We start from the raw sequence: 21736 nt of genomic DNA, 5'->3' as shown, positions 1-21736 counted from the left end.
GGAGCCCTCCGCTGACGTCAGCTTTTGTCCCCAGTATTTTCGGGGCCTGGTGGACGCGTGGGCTATAGGGTGCTGACCTTTGGGTGCTGTGTATATGGGATGATGACGCTTATCAGCATTATCTAGTCCTTTCCACCCCGAAATTCGCGCCGATTAAAGACTGTTGCATTATCAGGTAATGAGATGTGAGGGAGAGACTTTGAAAGTGGAAAACCTGGTCGTCGAGGCCACTGTGCCATCTTGGGCCTCAGTTTTCTTATCTGTGAAATGAGGGTGAATGTAAAGCTCTACATAAACCGCTCTCTGCTTTACTTTGGATATGTGAGAATATTAACCTTTGACGTCTACGAGACTAGATCCCGTTCGAGCATCACCTCCCATAACCTTACAGACTAACCCCACTTTTACATCTCAGTGGTTCGTAATCTTACAAACTAACCTCTCTTTTATGTCCCCGTGGTTCTTACAGCTGGCTTGTTTCATTAGTTCTCCATTTCTGTCACTGGTGTTTGTACTTTATTAAGGAACTCTTAATGGAATAGGCTTTTGGGTTTTTCTAGTTTGCAGGATGATAAAAAACGTGACTGCTGTATTTGTTAGGTTTCCTGAGTTCATGCATATAGTAACAGGTAACTCCAAACCTTCGGTGGTTTACAGCCACAGAAGTTTATTTCTCACTCACGTGACCTGTGAGCTGGGAGATGACTGTGGCTCTGTGCTCCATGAATTTTCTTCATTCTAGGATCCAGGAAAAGGCTCTCGTGAGTAAATAAAGAAAGGTTAATTTGTAGTATATCAATTATTTAAAGTTTAAGTGAAACTTTTAAAACAGTACAGAACTTTTACGAATACCCTGTCCATTAGTAGATACTACTCAGAACCTGGCACATGGTAAATATTCAATGAATGTATGTTGAATGGATGAAAAAAAGCCCATCCTCTCTGATTTTGCCAATGGCTCAGGACCATCGTCTAGAAAAGTCTTACATCAGGTGGCTTGTCTCAGTTATTTCAGGGAGAGAATTCTGGTGACTGAAAGTGTGTGTGAAGAGAGCAAACTTTTCTCAGGATGTCTGCACTTGGGGAATTACCTTGGGCAGCAAGGGCTTCCCTCACTGTGGGTTGCTGTGCTTCTGGGTCCTGCCAACTCCACTCAGAACCTCAAGAGACCAGGGTCCTCTGCTCAATCTTGCATGGCAAAAGAAAGTTTATGGGAGGAGGCCGGGCGTGGTGGCTCACGCCTGTAATCCCAGCACTTTGGGAGGCTGAGGCGGGCGGATCACCTGAGGTCAGGAGTTTGAGACCCACCTGGCCAACATGTCGAAACCCCATGTCTGCCACCTGTAGTCCCAGCTACTCGGGAGGCTGAGGTGGGAGAATCGCTTGAACCTGGGAGGCAGAGGTTGCAGTGAGCCGAGATCGAACCACTGCACTCCAGCCTGGGCTACAGAGTGAGACTCCATCTCAAAAAAAAAAAAAAAAAAAAAAAAAAAAAAAAAAAAAAGAAAGCTTATGGGAGGAGTTGTCGGTGAGGACACTGAACCTGAAAATGGTGAAGCACTTGCAGCAAACTGGCTTTTGTCCCATCAGTGTCTCTCTCTCTCTCAACATCCTGCGTCTGAGTCTGGAAGACAAACTTTTTCTGCTTGTGAGCATGGCCCACCAGAGCTGGGGAAGCCTAGGAGATGTGTTACTCTCTTATCTTTGCCATTTGTGCCTCTACTTCAGGAGAGACTTAGTATGATAGGACAAATGATAGAACAACTGCAAAAGACAAGCCAAGTCACTTCAGCTTGTTTCCCTTTCTCCTCTTCGTAATGCCTCCTCTCCCTTTCTGGAACGTAGTGAGCTTACTTCTCTAGTAGCTAATGTTGTGCCAGTTAGTTACATCTTACTGTCAACAAGGCTTGCTATTGGGTAGGATTTGTCCAATAGTAGATTTTCATCCATAAGTGGGTACCAGTGTCCTTACTGCATATGAGGGCTTTTGAGACCAGTACAAGAATTGGTGCTAAAGACAGCAGTTATATTCAGAATAATGATGATGATGATGATGGTGGTAATTATAGCTGTTAACATTTATTGACTGTTTAATATGTGCCATGGACTGCTGTAAGTACTTTGTCTATATTAATTCATTTAATCCTTAGGATTAAATGTGAGTCAAGGTTGCGTCTTTGTTTGGGCTGCTATAACAAAATACCAAAAACTGGGTGGCTTTATAGACAACGCACATTTATTTCTTAGAGTTCTGGAGGCTGGGAAGTTCACGATCGGGGTGCCTGAAGATTCAGTGTCTGGTGAGCGGACCCACTTGCTGGTTGATAGATGGTACCTTCTAGCTGTGTCTTCACGTGGTGGAAGGGAAGAGGCAGTTCTCTGGGCCTCTTTTATAAGGGCACTAATCACATTCACGAGAGCTGTGTCCTTCTGACCCAACCACCTCCCAAAGACTTCACCTAATAGCATCATGTTGGTGATTAGGTTTCAACATAGGAATTTGGTAGTGGGGGATGGGACATAAACATTCAGTGCATTGTATATAGTTCAAGTCCAAAAGCTGTCTGCTGGAGAATTCCAGCTTGCCCTGGGGAGGTCAGTTTTTTGTTTTATTTACACCTTCAACTGATTGGATGAGGCCCACCCACATTTTGGAAGGCAATCAGCTTTACTTAAAGTCTACCCACTTAAATGTTAAATCTCATCCAAAAACACTCTCACAGAAACCAAAATGTTTGACCACACATCTAAGCATAATTGCCCAGCCAACTGGACTCCTAAAATTAATAGGTAGTTATTGTTATTATCTACATTTTACAGGCAAAGAAACTGACATACAGAGAGGTTAAGTAACTTGAGCAAGGTCACACAGCTATTAAGTGGCAGAGTCAAGATTATTATTGCCAGGGCAGTGTGGCACCAGAGTCCACCCTCTCAGGGCTCTTTGGGAGCCTCGGCAGAGTGTGAGGAGGCAGAAAGACTTTAGGCAGAAGGATATTCAAAGTGTAAAGAGTCACCGAACATTGATAGCACTAAGTGCCAAATAAAACAAGAAAGCTTTCAAATCAATTACCTCAGCTTCCACCTTAAGAATTAGAGAATGAAGAGTAACTGAAACTCCACATAAGCAAAAGAAAGGAAATGATGAATATTTAGTGTAAAACAATGAAATATTGGGAGGCTGAGGTGGGTGGATCACCTGAGGTCGGGAGTTCGAGACCAGCCTGACCAACATAGAGAAACCCCGTCTCTACTAAAAAAATACAAAATTAGCCTGGTGTGGTGGCGCATGCCTGTAATCCCAGTTACTCAGGAGGCTGAGGCAGGAGAATTGCTTGAACCCCGGAGGTGGAGGTAGAAGTGAGCTGAGATTGCGCCTTGCACTCTAGCCTGGGCAACAAGAGTGAAACTCCATCTCAGAAAACAAACAAACAAACAAACAAACAAAAACAACAATGAAATAGAAAACAAAACAAGAGAAAAATCAGTGCCACCAAAGCTTGTATGTTGAGAAGATCAATAAAATTGATAAACCTCTAGTCAGGCTTAATAGAAAAAAGAGACACAATAATATGAAAATGAAAGAAGTTACATAATTACAGATTCTATGTATATTAAAAGGATCATAAGAATATTTTGGCAATTATATTTTATAACTTGAGCAACTTTGATAAAGTGGATGAATTCCCTAAGATACAAACTATCAAAGTTCACTCAAGAATAGATAACCTACATAACCCCATATTTACTAAAGAAATTCAATTTTGTTATGGTTTCGATGGTCATCCCTTCCAAGTCTCATGTTGAATTGTAATACCCAGTGTTGGAGGTGGGGCCTAGTGGGAAGTGTTTGGATCATAGGGGCAGATTTTTTGTGAATGGCTTAGCACCCTCCCTTTGGGGATGAGAGAGTTCTCTGAGTTCACACTAGATCTGGTTGTTTAAAAGTGTGTGGCATGCCAGGCATGGTGGCTCATGCCTGTAATCCCAGCACTTTGGGAGGCCAAGGCAGGTAGATCACCTGAGGTCAGGAGTTCGAGACCAACCTGGCCAACATGGCGAAACCCCATCTCTACTAAAAATACAAAATTGCTGGCCGCAGTGGCCCACGCCTGTGATCCCAGCACTTTGGGAGGCCAAGGCGGGTGGATCACGAGGTCAGGAGTTCAAGACCAGCCTGGCCAAGATGGTGAAACCCCGTCTCTACTAAAAATACAAAAATTAGCCAGGCATGGTGGCAGATGCCTGTAATCCCAGCTACTCAGGAGGCTGAGGCAGGGAATTGCTTGATCCCACCCAGGAGCTGGAGGTTGCAGTGAGCCAACATCGCACCACTGTACTCCAGCCTGGGTGACAGAGTGAGACTCCATCTCGTAAATAAATACATAAATAAATGTAAAAATACAAAATTAGCCGGGTGTGGTGTCTTGCAGCATCAAATAAATAAATAAATAAATGTAAAAATACAAAATTAGCCGGGTGTGGTGGCGTGCGCCTGTAATCCCAGCTACTCGGGAGGCTGAGGCAGGACAATCGCTTGAACCTGGGGGGTGGTGGTTGCAGTGAGATTGCACCACTGCACTCCAGCCTGGGCGACAGAGCAAGACTCCGTCTCAAAAAAAAAAAAAAAAAAAAAAAGTGTGTGGCACCTCCCCACTCTCTCTTGCTTCCATTCTCGCCTTGTGACATGCCTGTTCCCCCTTTACTTGCTGTGGCTAGAAGCTTCCTGAGGCCCTCACCAGGAGCAGATTCTGGCACCATGCTTCCTGTAGAGCTTGCAGAACTGTGAGCCAAGTAAACCTCTTTTCTTTATAAATTGCCCCGCCTCAGATATTTGTAGCAATGCAAGAATGGAGTAACACAAATTTGTAATTAAAAACCTTCCTGCCGGGCGCGGTGGCTCAAGCCTGTAATCCCAGCACTTTGGGAGGCCGAGACGGGCGGATCACAAGGTCAGGAGATCGAGACCATCCTGGCTAACACGGTGAAACCCCGTCTCTACTAAAAAATACAAAAAAAAAAAAACTAGCTGGGCGAGGTGGTGGGTGCCTGTAGTCCCAGCTACTTGGGAGGCTGAGGCAGGAGAATGGCGTAAACCCAGGAGGCGGAGCTTGCAGTGAGCTGAGATCCGGCTACTGCACTCCAGCCTGGGCGACAGAGCGAGACTCCGTCTCAAAAAAAACAAAAAAACAAAAAAACAAAAACCTTCCTACAACAAAAACGCCAGGCCCAACTGGGTTCACCAGTGAATTACAGCAGACAATTGAGGAAGAAATAAAACCAATCCTGTTCAGATCTTCCAGAATATTGAAGAAAAAGGAACATTTTCCAACTCATTCTATAAGGGCAACATTGCCTCATTACCAAAAGTAGAAAAATGTGGCAAGAAAAGAAGCAACAGGCTAATACTATCATGAATATAATTCTGAACAAAATTTATCAAATTGAATCCAACTATATATATATATATATATTCCAATAATATATAAAAAACAAAATTAACCAGGTAGAGTTCATCTGAGTAATACAAAATTGGTTCAACATTTGAAAATCAGTCTGTATAATTCATCACATTAACACATTTTTTAAAAAGTGTGATTATCTTCATAGATGCGGTTTAAGCATTTGACAAAATCCAACGTTCATTTGTAATGAAAACTTTTAGCAGGCCGGGCACGGTAGCTCATGCTTGTGATCCCAGCACTTAGGGAGGCTGAGGCGGGCAGATCATGAGGACAGGAGATCGAGGCCATCTTGGCTAACACGGTGAAATCCCATCTCGACTAAAAATACAAAAAAAAATTAGCTGGGTGTGGTGGTGGGCACCTGTAGTTCCAGCTACTCGGGAGGCTGAGGCCGGAGAATGGTGCGAATCTGGGAGGCAGAGGTTGGAGTGAGCCGAGATTGCACCACTGCACTCCAGCCTGGGTGACAGAGCGAGACTCCGTCTCAAAAAAAAAAATTAGTAATGTAGAAACAGAACTGGGAACTTCCTTGTGAACTTCCTCAAGATTGATAAATGACAGCTATTTAAAAAAAAAAGCCCATCTTTATTCATTGCTCAAGTGCTGGTTTATGTAGAAAATCCTGTGGAACCTACAAAAACCTGGTACAACTAATAAGTGAGATTTGCAAGGTTGCAAGATAAAATATCAGTGTAGGAAGATCAATTGTAGTTTATGTACTAACAACAAACAATTAGAAAAAATACCATTCACAATAGCATCAAAAAGATGAAATATTTGAGGATAGAGCTGACAAAAGATATGCAAGACTTGTATCATAAAAAGTGAAAAGCATTGCTGCTAGAAATTGGGTAAGAACTAAATAAGTACATGGATATGTTGTATTCATGGATCAGAAGACCAAATATTGTGAAGATGTTTAAAGATTCAATTTAATGCTAACCATCATCCAGGTAAGCATTTTTGGGTAGAAATTGACAAAATGATTCTAAAATTTATATGGAAATGCAAAGATCTAGAATAACTAAAGCTGGGAGAGCTAATACTGCCTGACTTAAGAATTATTATAAGGCTACAGTAATCAAGACAGTGTTGGCCGGGTGCAGTGGCTCATGCCTGTAACCCCAGCACTTTGGGAGGCTGAGGCAGGCGGATCACCCAAGGCCAGAAGTTTGACAACAGGCTGGCCAACATGGTGAAACCCTGTCTCTGCTAAAAAATACAAAAATTAGCCAGACATGGTGGCACATGCCTGTGGTCCCAGCTACTCAGTAGGCTGGGATGGGAGAATAGCTTGAACCCCGGGAGGTGGAGGTTGCAGTGAGCCGAGATCATGCTACTGCACTCCAGCCTGGGCAACAGAATGATTCCTTGTCTCACACACACAAAAAAAAGACAGTGTAGTATTGGCATCAAGAAAGATAAATATATCAGTGCAACAGAAACAGAATAAAGTCCAGAAATAGACACGTACATACATGGACAAGTGAACTGATTTTCAACTAAGCTTCAAATGCAGTTCAGATATCTATATGCAAAAACAAAACAAAGTTGTACCCATGATGCAGGGCAGGCAAGCCCTTAGCCCAGGAGTGTCACCCGGGAAATAAATAATGCAAGAGTGAGCTGATGATAGAAGAAAACAGTTTTATTGAGGCAGCAGTGTTACAACTCCAAGACTGCTCCTGCAGAGCAAGGCTGCCCCATAGACAGTGTGCTCAGAGTAGCAGCTCAGAGGCAGTTCTCAGTCATACTTATACCCACTTCTAATTATATGCAAATCAAGGGGCTGAGTATGCAGAAATTTCTAGAAAAAGGGAGGTAACTTTTGAGTCTTTACCATGGAAAGGAGTGGTAGCGTCTGGGTGTTGCCATGACAAAACTAAACTGACATGGCACATTAGTTGGTGTGTTTTATGGAGAAGAGCTTCCACGTCTTCCCTATTTTAGTTGCTCCTCAATCCGGTCCTGTATCCAAGCTCCACCTTGGGAGTCAAGTGCCGCCTCCTGCCTCACCTATACCTCACACCATACAAAAAAACAAAATGGATCATGGACTTAAATGTAAAACCCAAAGCTGAAAAACTTCTAGAAGAAAATATAGAAGACAATATTTATGACCCTGGGTTATATTTTTTAAATATAATAGAAAAGGGAAAATTGATAAATTGTACTTCATTAAAATTAAACACTTCTCTCAAAAATTAATAAAAAGCAATAAACTGGGAGAAAATATTTGCAGATCATATCTGATGAAGGGCTTGTGTCCAGAACATATAAAAGAACACTCAAAACCCATAAGAAAACAACTCAGTTTTAAAAATGGGCAAAAGATTTGAGCAGATGAATCACCAAAGAAAATAGAAGCACAAGAAAATAGGGTCATTTGTCATTTAACAATAGGATACATTCTGAGAAATGTCACTAGGTGATTTTGTCATTGTAAAAATATTATAGAGTGTACTTCCACAAATCTAGATGGTGCAGCCTGCTATATACCTAGGCTATATTGTATGGCCTGTGGTTCCTAGGCTACAAACCTGTTCAGCATGTTACTATAGTGAATACTGTAGGCAATTGTAATGCAATAGTAACTATGTATCTAAACTTAGAAAAGGTACAGTAAAAATACAGTATTAGGCCCGGCATGGTGGCTCACACCTGTAATCCCAGCACTTTGGGAGGCCAAGGCATGTGGATCACCTGAGCTCAGGAGTTCAAGACCACTCTGGGCAACATGGTGAAACCCCATCTTTACTAAAATACAAAGAAAACTTAGCTGGGTGCAGTGGCGGGCGCCTGTAGTCCCAGCTACTTGGAAGGCTGAGGCAGGAGAATCGCTTGAACCTGGCAAGCAGAGGTTGCAGTGAGCCGAGATTGAACCACTGCACTCCAGCCTGGGCGACAGAGCAAGACTCCGTCTCAACAACAACAACAACAAACCAAACCAAACAGTGTTAAAGATAAAAAAATGTAGCAGGCACTTAACCATGAATAGAGCTTGCAGGACTCCTTGTTGCTCTGGGTGAGTCAGTGAGTGAATGCGAAGGTCTAGGACATTACTGTACACTACTGTAGACTTTATAAACGCTGTACACCTAGGTTACACTAAGTTTATAAAAAAGTAATTTTCTTCGATAATATGTTAACCTTAGCTTTCTGTAACTTTACAAACTTTATAATTTTTTAAACTTTTTGACCTTTTTGTAATAACACTTAGCTTAAAACACACATTGTACAGCTATAAAACATTTCTTATGTCCTTATTCTATAAGCCTTTTTTCTGTTTTTAGTTTTTTTTTTTTTACTTTTAAAAATTTTGTGAAAAATTAAGACACAAACACACACATTAGGCTAGGCCTACACAGGGTCAAGATCGTCAATATCACTGTCTTCCACCTCCACATCATGTCCCACTGGAAGGTCTTCAAGGGCAGTACACAAGGAGTCGTCCTCTCCTCTGATAACAGTGCTTTCTGGAGTACCTTCTGAAGGATCCGGCTGAGGCTGTTTTACAGTTAACTTTTTTTTTTTTTTAAAAGAATAAAAAGAGTACACTGTAAGATAAGCATAGAAGTATAGTAAATCGATATATCAGTAACAAGATTTATTGTCAAGTATTATGTAGTGTACGTAATTGTATGTGGTATACTTTTAGATGACTGGCAGCATGGTGTGTTTACACCAGCGTCACCATGAACACATGGTGTTTGACAGTTATGATGTCATTAGGCTATAGGATTTTTTCAGGTTCATTGTAATTTTATGGGGCCATCGGTCACGTATGTGGTCCATTGACTGAAATGTTGTTATGCAGCATATGACTATCAACACATGAATGTCTGTGATCCATTTAAAATTTTTAATATGGTGTGGGGTATGTGTCCAAGGATTTTTATGTTTTTTTTTTTTTTGCATATGAAAATATCTGAATCATTAGTCATGAGAGAAATGTAAATTAAAAGCAAAATGAAAAACCATTACCCACATATTAGAATAGCTAAAATAGAAAAGACTGACCAGAGCAAATGTTGGAGAGGATTTGAAGGAACTGGATGGGGATGTCTCATATGTCTCATACACTGCTGATGGGAATGTAAAATTGTACAGCTTGGCCAGGTGTGATGGCTCATGCCTGTAATCTCAGTACTTTGGGAAGCCTAGGTGGGTGGATCACATGAGGTCAGGAGTTCTGAGACCACCCTGGCCTGTGTGGTGAAACCCCGTCTCTACTAAAAATTATACAAATTAGCCAGGTATGGTGGCACCTGCCTGTAATCCCAGATACTCAGGAGGCTGATGCAGGAGAATCGCTTGAACTCAGGAGCCAAGATCATGCCACTGCACTCTATCCTGGGCGACAGAGCAAGACTGTTTGAGAATGAATGAATGAATGAATTAATTAATTAATAGCCGGGCATGGTGGCTCATTCTTGTAATCCCAGCACTTTGGGAGGCCGAGGCAGGCGCATCACCTGAGGTCAGGAGTTCAAGACCAACCTGGACAACATGGTGAAACCCCGTCTCTACTAAAAATAATTTAGCTGGGCATGGTGGCATGTGCCTGTAATCTCAGCTACTTGGGAGGCGGAGGCAAAAGAATCACTGGAACTAGGAAGGCGGAGGGTGCAGTGAGCCAAGTTCGTGCCACTGCACTCCAGCCTGGTGACAGAGCAAGACTCTGTCTCAAAAAAATAAATAAAATAAAAAATAAAAATAAATAATAAATTTGTATAGCTGCTTTGGAAATTCATTTGGCAATTTCTTTTTTTTTTAATTAATTTTTTTTTTTTTGAGACGGACTCTTGCTCTGTTGTCTAGGCTGGAGTACAGTGGCACTATGTCAGCTCACTGCAACCTCCACCTCCTGGGTTCAAGCAATTCTCCTGCCTCAGGCTCCTGAGTAGCTGGGACTACAGGCGCACACCACCACACCTGGCCAATTTTTGTATTTTAGTAGAGACGGGGTTTTACCGTGTTGCCCAGGCTGGTCTCAAACTCCTGAGCTCAGACAGTTCTCCCTCCTCGGCCTCCCAAAATGCTAGGATTTTAGGCGTGAGCCATCGCACCTGGCCTGGCAATTTCTTAAAAAGTTAAATATACCTTCCATATGCTCTAGTAATTCTTCTCCTAGAGATGTACCTAATAAAAATGGAAGCCCGTGTTATCAGAAAGACTTCTATACCAGTCTTCCTCATATACAAGCAGTGTCAACCTAAAATAACCAAAAGAGTCAAAATCTAACCTAAAGAGGGTTTATTCAAGCACAAAGAGTAAGAATGGACCACCTGGAAACACCAACTCCAAAGGAATGGAGTCAGCGTTCTGAAGTAAGAAAGTTAAGATTTCATTTGTATAGGCAGAGACAGGAGTTTTTAGCAGGATTTCAACACTTTTCATACAAGATTGGCACAAAGTTACAGAAATTTGGTTGGTTATACGCAGTGTTTCTTTTTGGGAAAGGGTGCATTTAACATTTTTTACAGAGGGTGTAATACTCATGGGTTTTCTGTTATCTGGTCTCAGCAAAGCAGGACAATAAAGGGCAAATTAATCATAACAAGGGTCATTAAGAAGGCAGGAGGTTTTTGTCACTGTCATTTTTCTCTAGTCATTGTATAGAACAAGAAAAGAATGTGAGTTAATATATAATCTGAGAACAGAAGTTGTAACCATATGTACTCAGATTAGTCACATCTCTCTCAAGGCTTAACAGTATTTTTTTTAAGGTTCCAACATCTTTTAAATTTTATTTATTTACACATCAACAACTAGAAACAACCAAAATGTTTACCAATAATTGAATAGATAAACCAATTATAGTCTAAACCCACCTAGCAATAAAAAGGAGTGAATTACTAAGACATGCAACAACGTGGATGAATCTCAAAAAACTGAGCTGCAAGAAATAAGCAACACAAAAAATAGTACATACTGTATAATTCTATTTATGTAACATTCCAGAAAATGCAAACTAACTTATAGTGACAGAAAACAGATCTGTGATTACCCAGGGAAATAAGGCCGTGGAGGAGGGAGGAAGTAGAAAGAAGCACTAAGAAACATCTGAGGGTTTGGGTATGTTCATTATCTTGATTATGGTAATGGTCTCACATATGTCACACATCATATTGTATACTTTAAATATGTGCAGTTTATCGTATGTCAAATATACCTCTATAAAGCTCTTTAAAAATATGAGTATTGTGATTTGTCATACATACAACATTAATCCTTCAGAATTTAGCCTTGCACTAACTTTTTTTTTTTTTTTTTTTTTTTGAGACAGAGTCTTGCTCTGTTGCCCAGGCTGGAGTGCAGTGGCGCGATCTCAGCTCACTGCAACCTCCACCTCCTGGGTTCAAGCGATTCCCCTGCCTCAGTCTCCCGAGTAGCTGGGATCATAGGCGCCTGCTACCATGCCCAGCTAATTTGTGTGTGTGTATATATACATATATATATTTTTTAATATATATATATTTTAGTAGAGATGGGGTCTTGCCATGTTGGCCAGGCTGGTCTCAAACTTAGGGCCTCAAGTGATCCGCCCGCCTTGGCCTCCCAAAGTGCTGGGATTACAGGCGTAAGCCACCGTCCCCGGCCCTTGCACTAACCTTTTACTTAAAAATCAACCCATAATCAAAACAATCGAAAAATGCCTGGATTATATTATGTCCATTTCAGATTTCCCGTTTCCCAGTAGCACCAGGTCATAAGGCCACAGCTGTCTGGATGTGGCTCTATTTCGGGTATCAAAAGACGCCAAACACAGGGACAGTGAGTGCCTTTAACTTAACTCACAAGAGGTCACAGGAGGGTGACCTCCCGTAAAAGCACGCAAATGCTCAATGTGTGACTCCACCCCTCCTAAAAAGTGGTAAAGGCGTGCGATTTCCTTTGTGTGCACGAAAGTACAAATGATGTAATAATAGTCCACGGCCTGGCCTTAGACTCCACATCTGCCAGGAAAATTTAACTATAGGGAGAGTGATGGAGGCGCTGTGAGCCTGGGGCTGAGAACGTGTAGGAATTGGTTAAAAAAAAAAAAAAAAAAGTCAGTGTCTTTCTCCCAGCGTCCCACTTCCGCCTGCGTCACGTACCTGCGCCGGCAGCGCTCTTGCTTTCCTGTCCGGTGCGATCCCCAGTCACTGTACTTTGGGTCCGGCACGCTTGCCGTCTGCTTCGTGTGCCCTCACACCGGTTGCCCAGCATCCCTGCAGTTCGCGGTACAGTCTCTTCTAGGGCGCATGTATAGGGGCAGAGCGAAGTGAAGTCCACAGTTCTAGAGGTAGAAGGGGCGCGGGGAAACCACCTGGTGTCGGCCTTCCGCTTGCTGATCAAGAGCTCGCTTTAATGCCGCAGGCCAGCGCCCCTCACTGATAAACGTTTGGGACTGGGCCTCGGCCTGGAGGGCGTTCGTCCTCTCCTTGCCCTCAGCTCATATAGGAGGAAACCGAGGCGTGGCATTGGGCGAGAACCCTGGTGCCCTGACCGCGCACTTCCCGCACCTCCGCCGCCGGTGTCTCGTATCCAGCGCTGGCTGGAGCGCCTCAGCCCTGGCGCGGTGTAGTTATGAGCTGGAACTTCTGACACTGCCCCTTCCTTCCCCGTCCAGCCTGCCGACCATGCCCGCGGGCGTGCCCATGTTCACCTACCTGAAAATGCTGACAGCCAGTCTCCTGGCCATGTGCGCAGGGGCAGAAGTGGTGCACAGATACTACCGACCGGAGCTGGTGAGTGCGGGAGGGCTCATGTTTTATTTTTGAGCCAAATGCATCTCATTTCTTTGTTAATTACCCAGCCTTAAGCATTCCCTTATAGCAATGCAGATGCTCCTGGACCACTCCATTCTCCCTGTGGCAGCAAAAGTGATCTTAAACGAAATTAGGATCACATTTGCTCTGGGCCCAAAACCTTTGGATGGCATCCCATTGCATCTAGGGCAATGCATGGCCTGTGAGGTCTTACACAGTCTGGCCGCTGCCTACCTGTGGCCCATCTGCCACCATTTTACCAGTTCTTTCCCCTGTTAACATTCATACCTGCTTCCTTGCTGTTTCTCCAATTCATCAAACCTGTCCCCATTTCGGGGCCATTCTTTTTCTTATCCTTGGCATGTCCTCCTCCCTTCTACCCCCCAACAACTTGGCTTGGTTTCCCTCTTCAGAACTTCAAGTCTTAGCTCAAATCTCTCCTCCAGCAATGAGAGTCCTTGGGCTAGCTCCCAAAGAATTCCTCCTCTGCGATTCCGTCTCATCCTTTGTTTCCATAGAGCACTTGTCTGCAGTTCTTTGTCTATTCATTTGTTCTTTGTCAGTTTGCTTCAGTAGAATGTAAGCTCCAGACTGTGTCTGTCTGGTTCATTCTTGTATCTCAACTGCTTGGAATGTAGCAGACACTCAATAAGTGTTTGTCGAATGAAGGATGAGTGAATATAGGTATTCAAAGGAGGGAGAAATTTAAATTAATTTTAATAAGCATTCATTAAATTAGGAACTGAAATTGAAGGTTCTTTTCAGGAATTGTAGTCTTGGGGAGGTGGAGATGAGAAAGTATGGCGCAGATGATTATAAGAATGTGCTGTTATGCTATAGGTGTGAATAGTGGTTTGGAGCACAGTATTGGGAGCAGTCATTTCTGTTTGGACTCTGCCTGGACAGGTAACACTTACAGAGAATCATTAGTGTTTCTTTTTAAAGAAATTTTTATGAAAAATAATTTTTAAAAAATTAGAGACAGGTCTCATTCTGTTGCCCAGGTTGGAGTGCAGTGGTGCAATCAGAGCTCACCGCAGCCTCACATTTCTGGGCTCAATCAATCCTCCTGCCTCAGCCTCCTAAGTAGCTGGGATGACAAGTGTGCACCGTCACACCTGGCTAATTTTTAAATTTTTTGTAGAGACAAGGTCTCAAAATGTTGCTCAGGCTGATCTCCAACTCCTGGCTTCAAGAAGTCCTCCCACCTTGGCCTCTGAAAGCGCTGGGATTACAGGTGTGAGCCAGTGTGCCTGGCTCCATTTGTATTTGCACTTATGTTGTATTTTTATTTTTTGAGTTGGAGTCTCACTCTGTCACCCAGGCTGGAGTGCAGTGGTGTGATCTGATTTCACTGCAACCTCTGCCTTCTGGGTTCAAGCAAATCTCATGCCTCAGCCTCCTGAGTAGCTAGGATTACAGGCGTACACCACCATGTGTAGCTAATTTTTTCTATTTTTTGGTAGAGATGGTGTTTCACTGTGTTGGCCAGGCTGGTCTTGAACTCCTGGCCTCAAGTGATCCACCTGCCTCTGCCTCCCAAAGTGCTGGGGTTACAGGCGTGAGCCACCGTGCCTGGCCCATTTGTATTTTTAACATGAGTTAATTGTCACTACAATTTTGAAGGTGTAATTCCTGTTTTCACATGAGAAACAGATTGAGAAGAGTGAAGTTGATTTCTCAAAGTCACATAGCTTAATGAGGTGATTGAAGGATCTGAAACCCAAGCTTTCTGTTTTGTATGTCTCTTTTTCGCTCCTGTTCATAAAATAATCCAGTACTCTTGTAAAACATTCAAACTGAATTCAAGTATGTAGAGTAAAAAGTGAAAATCCCCCCTCTTATAATCTGCTTTCTCCTGTCTGCTCCCCACACGTAACTACTGTGTCTTGTTTGGTGAATATCCTTCGCCTCTTCTCACTGGTGTTGAATGCCCACTGATACGGGTTGGATATTTGTCCCTTCCAAACTGCCCGCCAAAATGCGATCCCCAATGTTGGAAGTAGGGCCTGGTGGGAGGCGTTTGGGTCATGGGAACGAATCTGTCATGAATGGCTTGGTGCCCTCCCTGTGGTGATGAGTGAGTTCTCACTTTATTAGTTCACGAGAGCTGGTTGTTTAAAAGAGCCTGGCTTGCTCTCTCACTCCCTCTCTTGCCATGTGTTACACCTGCTCCCACTTTGCCTTCTGCCATGAGTTAAAGCTTTCTGAGGCCTCACCAGAAGCTGGACCAATGCTGGTGCCATGCTTGTACAGCCTGCAGAACCACAAGTCAAATAAACTTTTTTTCTTTATAAATTACCCAGCCTCGGGCAATGCAAAATGGACGAATGCACCTGTGCATGCGTGGACTCACACACACACAGTTTGTGGAATGTTTTTCCTTCATGTGAATAGGAGTTCATGTACACATTTCTCTGCAGCTTCCTTGTTTTGGTTAACATCTACATAAATAGACGTTTGTGTATATTAAATCTTTTTAACTATTGCATAGTATTTCATAATATAACTATGACATTTATTTGATCAATCCCTTATTGACATTTAGGTAGTACGTAGTTTTTGTACAAACAGTGCTGCAAGAGCTCTTTCTTACAACTTCAGAGTGCTTTTCTTTTGAAAAGGGTTCTATTGAGCATCAGGGATACCTAGTGGAGACAAAGTGACAAGAACCTTCCACAGTAATGCAGTTTAGTGTATAGCTTGTGCAGGAATAGACATCAGGCAGGCCTTGCAAAAGAAGGAATGCCTGGGATTTGCCCTTGGGAAATTGACCTTTGATTCACCCATTTCATTATAATTGGGAATGTGCAAGGGTTGTTACAGCAGCTACCTGTACCTTGGGAGGAGATAGAATGAAGCCACGGTCTTTAGAAGGGCCATATTGAAGGATCTAAGGCCACCTCAGTTTGATTGGTTGGTGACATTGGCAATGAGGTATCTCTGTAGGAACTTGAAGGCCCAGGTGGCTGGCTGTGTGTCGGAAGCAGTGTGCTTCATTAACATTTATATGTTCTTTACCTAAGGTCTTTTGGTATTGCTCCAGCAATTACTGTCACTATTGTTAACCACTTTGTTCTTTGTAACAAAGCCGGATCACAAGTCCTTTAGTCTGAGAACTGGAAGGTCTGGGCAGAGTCGAACAGAGGAGACCATGATGACTGTCCAGACTTGTGCTTTAGTGCTGTGTTGGGGAGAACTGCTACAGGTGCTTTGTTTTAGTTGTCCATCTCAGATCATCTGAATAGCAAAGGAGACGACTCTGTTGTAGTTCAGGTTGAAAGCTAGGAGTTGTCTTTAATTCTTCTCTCATACTGTACATATCAGTAGATCCCATTGGATTAACCTGAAAAGTACATCCAGATGCTGCCTGCTTCTCACCACCTCTGTTGCTACTACCCAATTCAATCCACTGTCAGTTACTTTCACCTGTTGTTGTAATAGCTTTCTGACCTGTCTTCTGCCTTCCACTCTTGCTCTCCTGTGGTCTATTCTCAGCAAAGCTACCGTTGTCATCTCTGTACACTTGAATGAAGACATGCCACTCTTCTCAGAACTCTCCAGTGTCTTCCCATTTCAGCGTGAAAAACACTGGAGACTTTATCTCCCCACTCCCTTTTTCCTCTGCCCTTTTCTCCCCTTAACCTCCCCGTGAATACTTTGTGCCGGCTATACTGACAATCTTGCTTCTCCTTGAACATGAAGCCACACTCCTGCCTTAGGTCCTCTGCACCTGTGGTTCCATCTGCCTGAAATGCTCCTAGGTAACTGCATGGCTGACTCCCTCATCCTGTTTCATGTCTTTGTTCAGAAGTCATCTTCTGAACACCAGTAAGTACACAGAAAGATGCTCAGCACTATTAGCCACCAGAGAAAGGCAAATCAAAACCACAATGAAATACCACCTCATATCCACTACAATGGCTATAGTAAAACAGATAGTAACAAGTGTTGTCAAGGATGTGGAGAAACTGAAAGCCTCACGCGTTGTTGATGGGAATATAAAATGGTGCAGTGGCTTCAGAAAAGCCTGGTAGTTCCTCAAGCAGTTAAACATTAGAGTTTCCATATGACCCAGCAATTCCACTTTTAGGTTTATGCCCAATAGATGTGAAAACACATATCCACACAAAAACTTGTATATGAATATTCAGAGCAGCATTATTCATAATATCCAAGCGGCGGAAAATCCAAATGCCTTTTAGCTGATGGATAGATGGTATATCCATACAATGGAGCATTATTGAGTAATAAAAAATGAAATACTGATACAAGCTACAACATTGATGAACCTTGAAAACATTATGCTACATGAAAGAACACAGAGGACCACATATAATATGATTCAATTTATAGAAAATATCCAGAATAGGCAAATCTATATAGACAAAAAGAAGACTAATAGTTGTCTATGGATATGTGGGGGAGGGTTGTATGGAAATGAAAGTGGCTGCTAATAAGTATGGGGTTTCTTTTTGGGGTAATGAAAATGTTCTAAAATGTATTGTGGTGATAGATGCACAACTCTGAATACCTTCCTTGAATGCAAGGATTTTGTATTTTTTTGCATACTGCTTTATGCTTTGCATATAATAGGCACTTAATATTTTTGAATTAATAAATCAATTCCTAACGCTTATTTTCTATGCCATGCACATGGTAGAGAGTCAGTAGATGGTGCAGGAGTGAATTTCCAAATGTGGAAAGTTTTATTCAAAGCTGTGAACCTGTCCATTGATTGCGATGCCAGCTATCCTCTGTGAGTCCTGCAGTACGTAATACCGAAGACCTTGCCAGGATGATAGACTCATAAACACAGGGTTAGAGAGGGACTTAGATCAACCAGAGCGTCTCATAATAAAGATCTATCATTGAGTAGCAAGTAGGGGAACTTTTTGTTATTTTTTACTCTTTAAAGTCTTTCAGGTTACATTGAATTGCAGCCTTATTAAGGGTTAGACATTTGTGTTTTTTGTTTTGTTTTTTTTGCAGACAATACCTGAAATTCCACCAAAGCCTGGAGAACTCAAAACGGAGCTTTTGGGACTGAAAGAAAGAAAACACAAACCTCAAGTTTCTCAACAGGAGGAACTTAAATAACTATGCCAAGAATTCTGTGAATAATAAGTCTTAAATATGTATTTCTTAATTTATTGCATCAGACTACTTGTCCTTAAGCACTTAGTCCAATGCTGACCGCAAAAGGAGGTGCTCAGTGGATGTTTAGCCTATACGTTGAAATTTAATTATGGTTTGATTGATATTTCTTGAAAACTGCCAAAGCACATATCATCAGACTCATGAATATGGTTTGAAAGATAGTCAGTCTTGAATATAATTTGAAATAGAATATTTGTAAGTCTACTATGTGGGTTGTCTTTATTTCATATAAATTAAAAAATTATTTAAAACTATGAACTAGTTTCATTAATTGAATTTGCTAAGTGGAGTTATTTCTCATTGCTAAACTATTTTCAAATTCTAGATCTCTGCTAACTTTAGTAAATGAACACCAAAGTGGTGAGCTTTGATAATGCATTTTGTGGATACAAAATCATCGCCTCATCACTTTCTAGAATGAAAGGCTGGGGGCATTGCTCACCTTTTGCGTGAAGAAAAGACCCATCCCTTAGGGCCAGTTTGTGCTTAAGGGGAGGACAGACCATCACTCAGTGGACCATGTGAATGAATGGATGCAGTGGATGCTTTAGAAGTACCGCATTTTACAGGTACAGAGTAGGTGGCCTGGCTACTGAGGGAAAGAGTCATGATTTGAATCCGAGTCTCCTGTAAGACAATGACTTCATCAAGGTGAAAAATCAGTTTTATGGTTATTAAAATAAAAAATTTACCTCAGGTCAGGTAAAAATGCCATCTTTGTTTCATTAAGTGCTGGTTCTAAGTGACTTCCAATAAGATACATTTTCTTCCTGTTTTAAAGTTGATCCCTATTGTGAAAAATATACATTGTAGTGGTCATGGAAATGCGCCATCCAGACTCCCTAAGGAAGCTTGTTGCCCTAGCATCAAGCATGCCAGGAGCTTTCAATGGTCAGCTTCTGGAAGGATTGCCTCAGCTACGGTGGCCTTGCTCAAAGCCATGCCTCCTGAAGGGGCCCAAATCCAATGACTGTTGGAGGTGAGAATAGAAAGCCCTGGCCACTTCAGCACATGAGTGGTGGGCAACTCTGATGGGCCCACCACAACTCCCTGTGGGGTTTATGGTCCCTGTCTTTGGATCTGCGTTGCAGCTCGACTTCTCCCTCAGCTCGGTCCCGTTTCCTTTCTCAGGTGTTGATCAAAGGGTGCGCCTTCATAGACCCTCTGCTAGACTGCATCTCAGTGTTTCTTAGAGAACCAAATCTGTAACATACATGCATTAAAAATTAAAAGCAGTACTATATTATCCCCTAATAATGATGTTTTTTAACTTAAAAGGCCGAGATAGACCAGTTGCAACCTGTTTGGTAATTAAATTAGGCCAGTTAAACAGTTTTTGTGCAAGATAGGTATGATTGAGCTGTTTATTTTTATCAAAAACTGAAGGAGTATGATGCTTTCCTGCTAGGAACAACAGAAATTTAGTAATTATAGGATTCCAAGGAGCAAAAGTGTCAGATATCACTAATTCAATATGATCTGATGGCTTTGATTTCTACAAGTATATCACAGCAGTATTAACAATGGTAATGCATAGTGGCCCCAAAATGGGAAACATTACAAGTAGCAATTAATACAAGCCTATATCATAAAAGGAAGCTATATATACCTTAATTACAGCATGTTTCTGTAACTGAGCTGCCATTCTACTATAAAGGTAAAAGCAGGGTGGTTTTCAGAAGACGTATACGCAAGTAGGGAAGCTGGTAATAATTGCAAACTAATTCTAGAAAAGTAGCTTAAGGTAGGGGGTGGGGAAGCATGAACAGAAAAGTAAGTCCATAGAGGAGTACTAGATCATCAGAAAAACTGTAAAGTCTCTAATGAAACTTTGTAGCACATAAATTAGTTCCTGCAAAATTTTCTAATACACACATGATCCTTGAATATACAGCTAAGACATCTCTAGCCCACAGTAAAAACAACAACAACTTAAGACTACCTTTTCAGTCGGCTCTAACAGACTAGTGAAATTAAACATTGTTTCATAAACAAGAGTACATTTCAAAATATAGGGCAATGTGGATTTTCACTCAATGCCAATAGTTATCTCTGGTAGGATTATAGGTGATTTTTTTCAAAGACAGCTTTTTTTTTTTTAAGTTTAGATTTACAGAAAAATCAGTAACGTTCCCATATACCCCACGCTGTTTGTATGAATGTTGTCATCTTAAACTACCATGGTATGTCGGTTAAGAAACCAGTATTGGGGGCCGGGTGTGGTGGCCCAACACTTTGGGAGGCCAAGGTGGGCGGATCATTTGAGGTCAAGTTCAAGACCAGCCTGGCCAATGTGGTGAAACCCCATCTCTACTAAAAATATAAAAATTAGCCAGGCGTGGTGGCGGGCGCCTATAATCCCAGCTACTCAGGAGGCTGAGGCAGGAGAATCGCTTGAATCCAGGAGGTGGAGGTTTCAGTGAGCCAGGATCGCGCCACTGTACTCCAGCCTGGGAGACAGTGATGCCATCTCAAAAAAAAACCAGTATTAGTAAAATACTCCAAACTATACTCTAGACTCTGGACTTTAGATTTCACCAGCTTTTCCATTTAACACCCTTTTATTTCCAGGGTACCACACTGCATTTATTAATAGTTGTCATGTGTCCTTAGTCTTCTGCCATCCATGATTACTTCTCAGCCTGTTTTTCTGAGGAAAATTTTCTGGAAATTTTGAAGAATACTGTTCACATATTCAAAATATGTCTGTTTTTCTCATTAGATTGACATTACAGGTTTTTGGAAACCGCAGTACACTTCACATCCTGTCAGAGGGGTACACATCACTGGTGGTATTAACATTGATCACTTGGTTAAGTCTGCCAGGTTTCTCCACTGCAAAGTTACTTTTTCCCTTTCCTATACTCTGTTTTTTAGGAGTCACTTAATCTAGCCCACATTCAAAAAGGAGAGGAAGATTAAGCTCCACCCCATGAAAGGGGGAGTATCTACATACATTTGGAAATCTTTAAGGAAATTCTGTCTTCTCCCTGTGGGAGACTTTTTGAAGTCTTTGGTTTTTCAACAGTCTCAAGCTAAGTTCAAATAATCCTCCTGCCTCAGCTTCCTCAGGAGCTGGGTGGGACCACAGGTGTGTGTCACCATGACTGGCTCAACCTTTTTTTTTAAAATCTTTTCTTGGGAGGCAGAGGTGGATGGATCACAAGGTCAGGAGTTCAAGACCAGCCTGGCCAAGATGGTGAAACCCTGTCTCTACTGAAAATACAAAAAATTAGTTAGGAATGGTGGCGGGCACCTGTAATCCCAGCTACTCGGAAGGCTGAGGCAGAGAATTGCTTGAACCCAGAAGGCGGAGGTTGCAGTGAGCAGAGATGCTGCCATTGCACTCCAGCCTGG

General features: G+C 42.2%; 1 protein-coding gene across 10 annotated transcripts in view; it reads left to right on the top strand.

Annotated features, from left to right (window-relative positions):
* The window catches only part of LOC126930917 (protein BRAWNIN), a 732366-nt gene extending 713288 nt beyond the window's left edge, over nucleotides 1–19078 (top strand). For 3 of the 10 annotated variants that reach the window (XM_050748508.1, XM_050748507.1, XM_050748509.1), the window contains exons 2-4: nucleotides 12613–12691; nucleotides 13081–13198; nucleotides 18212–19078. In XM_050748508.1, the coding sequence (XP_050604465.1) occupies nucleotides 13091–13198; nucleotides 18212–18319 (216 nt within the window). In that variant the 5' untranslated portion in view covers nucleotides 12613–12691; nucleotides 13081–13090 and the 3' untranslated portion in view covers nucleotides 18320–19078. Of the gene's footprint in view, nucleotides 1–2; nucleotides 176–12608; nucleotides 12692–13080; nucleotides 13199–18211 lie in introns of those variants that run through there. The other 7 variants (XM_050748504.1, XM_050748503.1, XM_050748512.1 and 4 more) reach the window with 5 other exon arrangements.
* The last annotated feature ends 2658 nt before the right edge of the window (nucleotides 19079–21736 follow it).

This window comes from Macaca thibetana, chromosome 11 (assembly GCF_024542745.1).
Source record: "Macaca thibetana thibetana isolate TM-01 chromosome 11, ASM2454274v1, whole genome shotgun sequence".
In the NCBI taxonomy this organism is placed as follows: domain Eukaryota; kingdom Metazoa; phylum Chordata; class Mammalia; order Primates; family Cercopithecidae; genus Macaca; species Macaca thibetana.
This window is presented reverse-complemented; position numbering and strand designations above follow the sequence as displayed.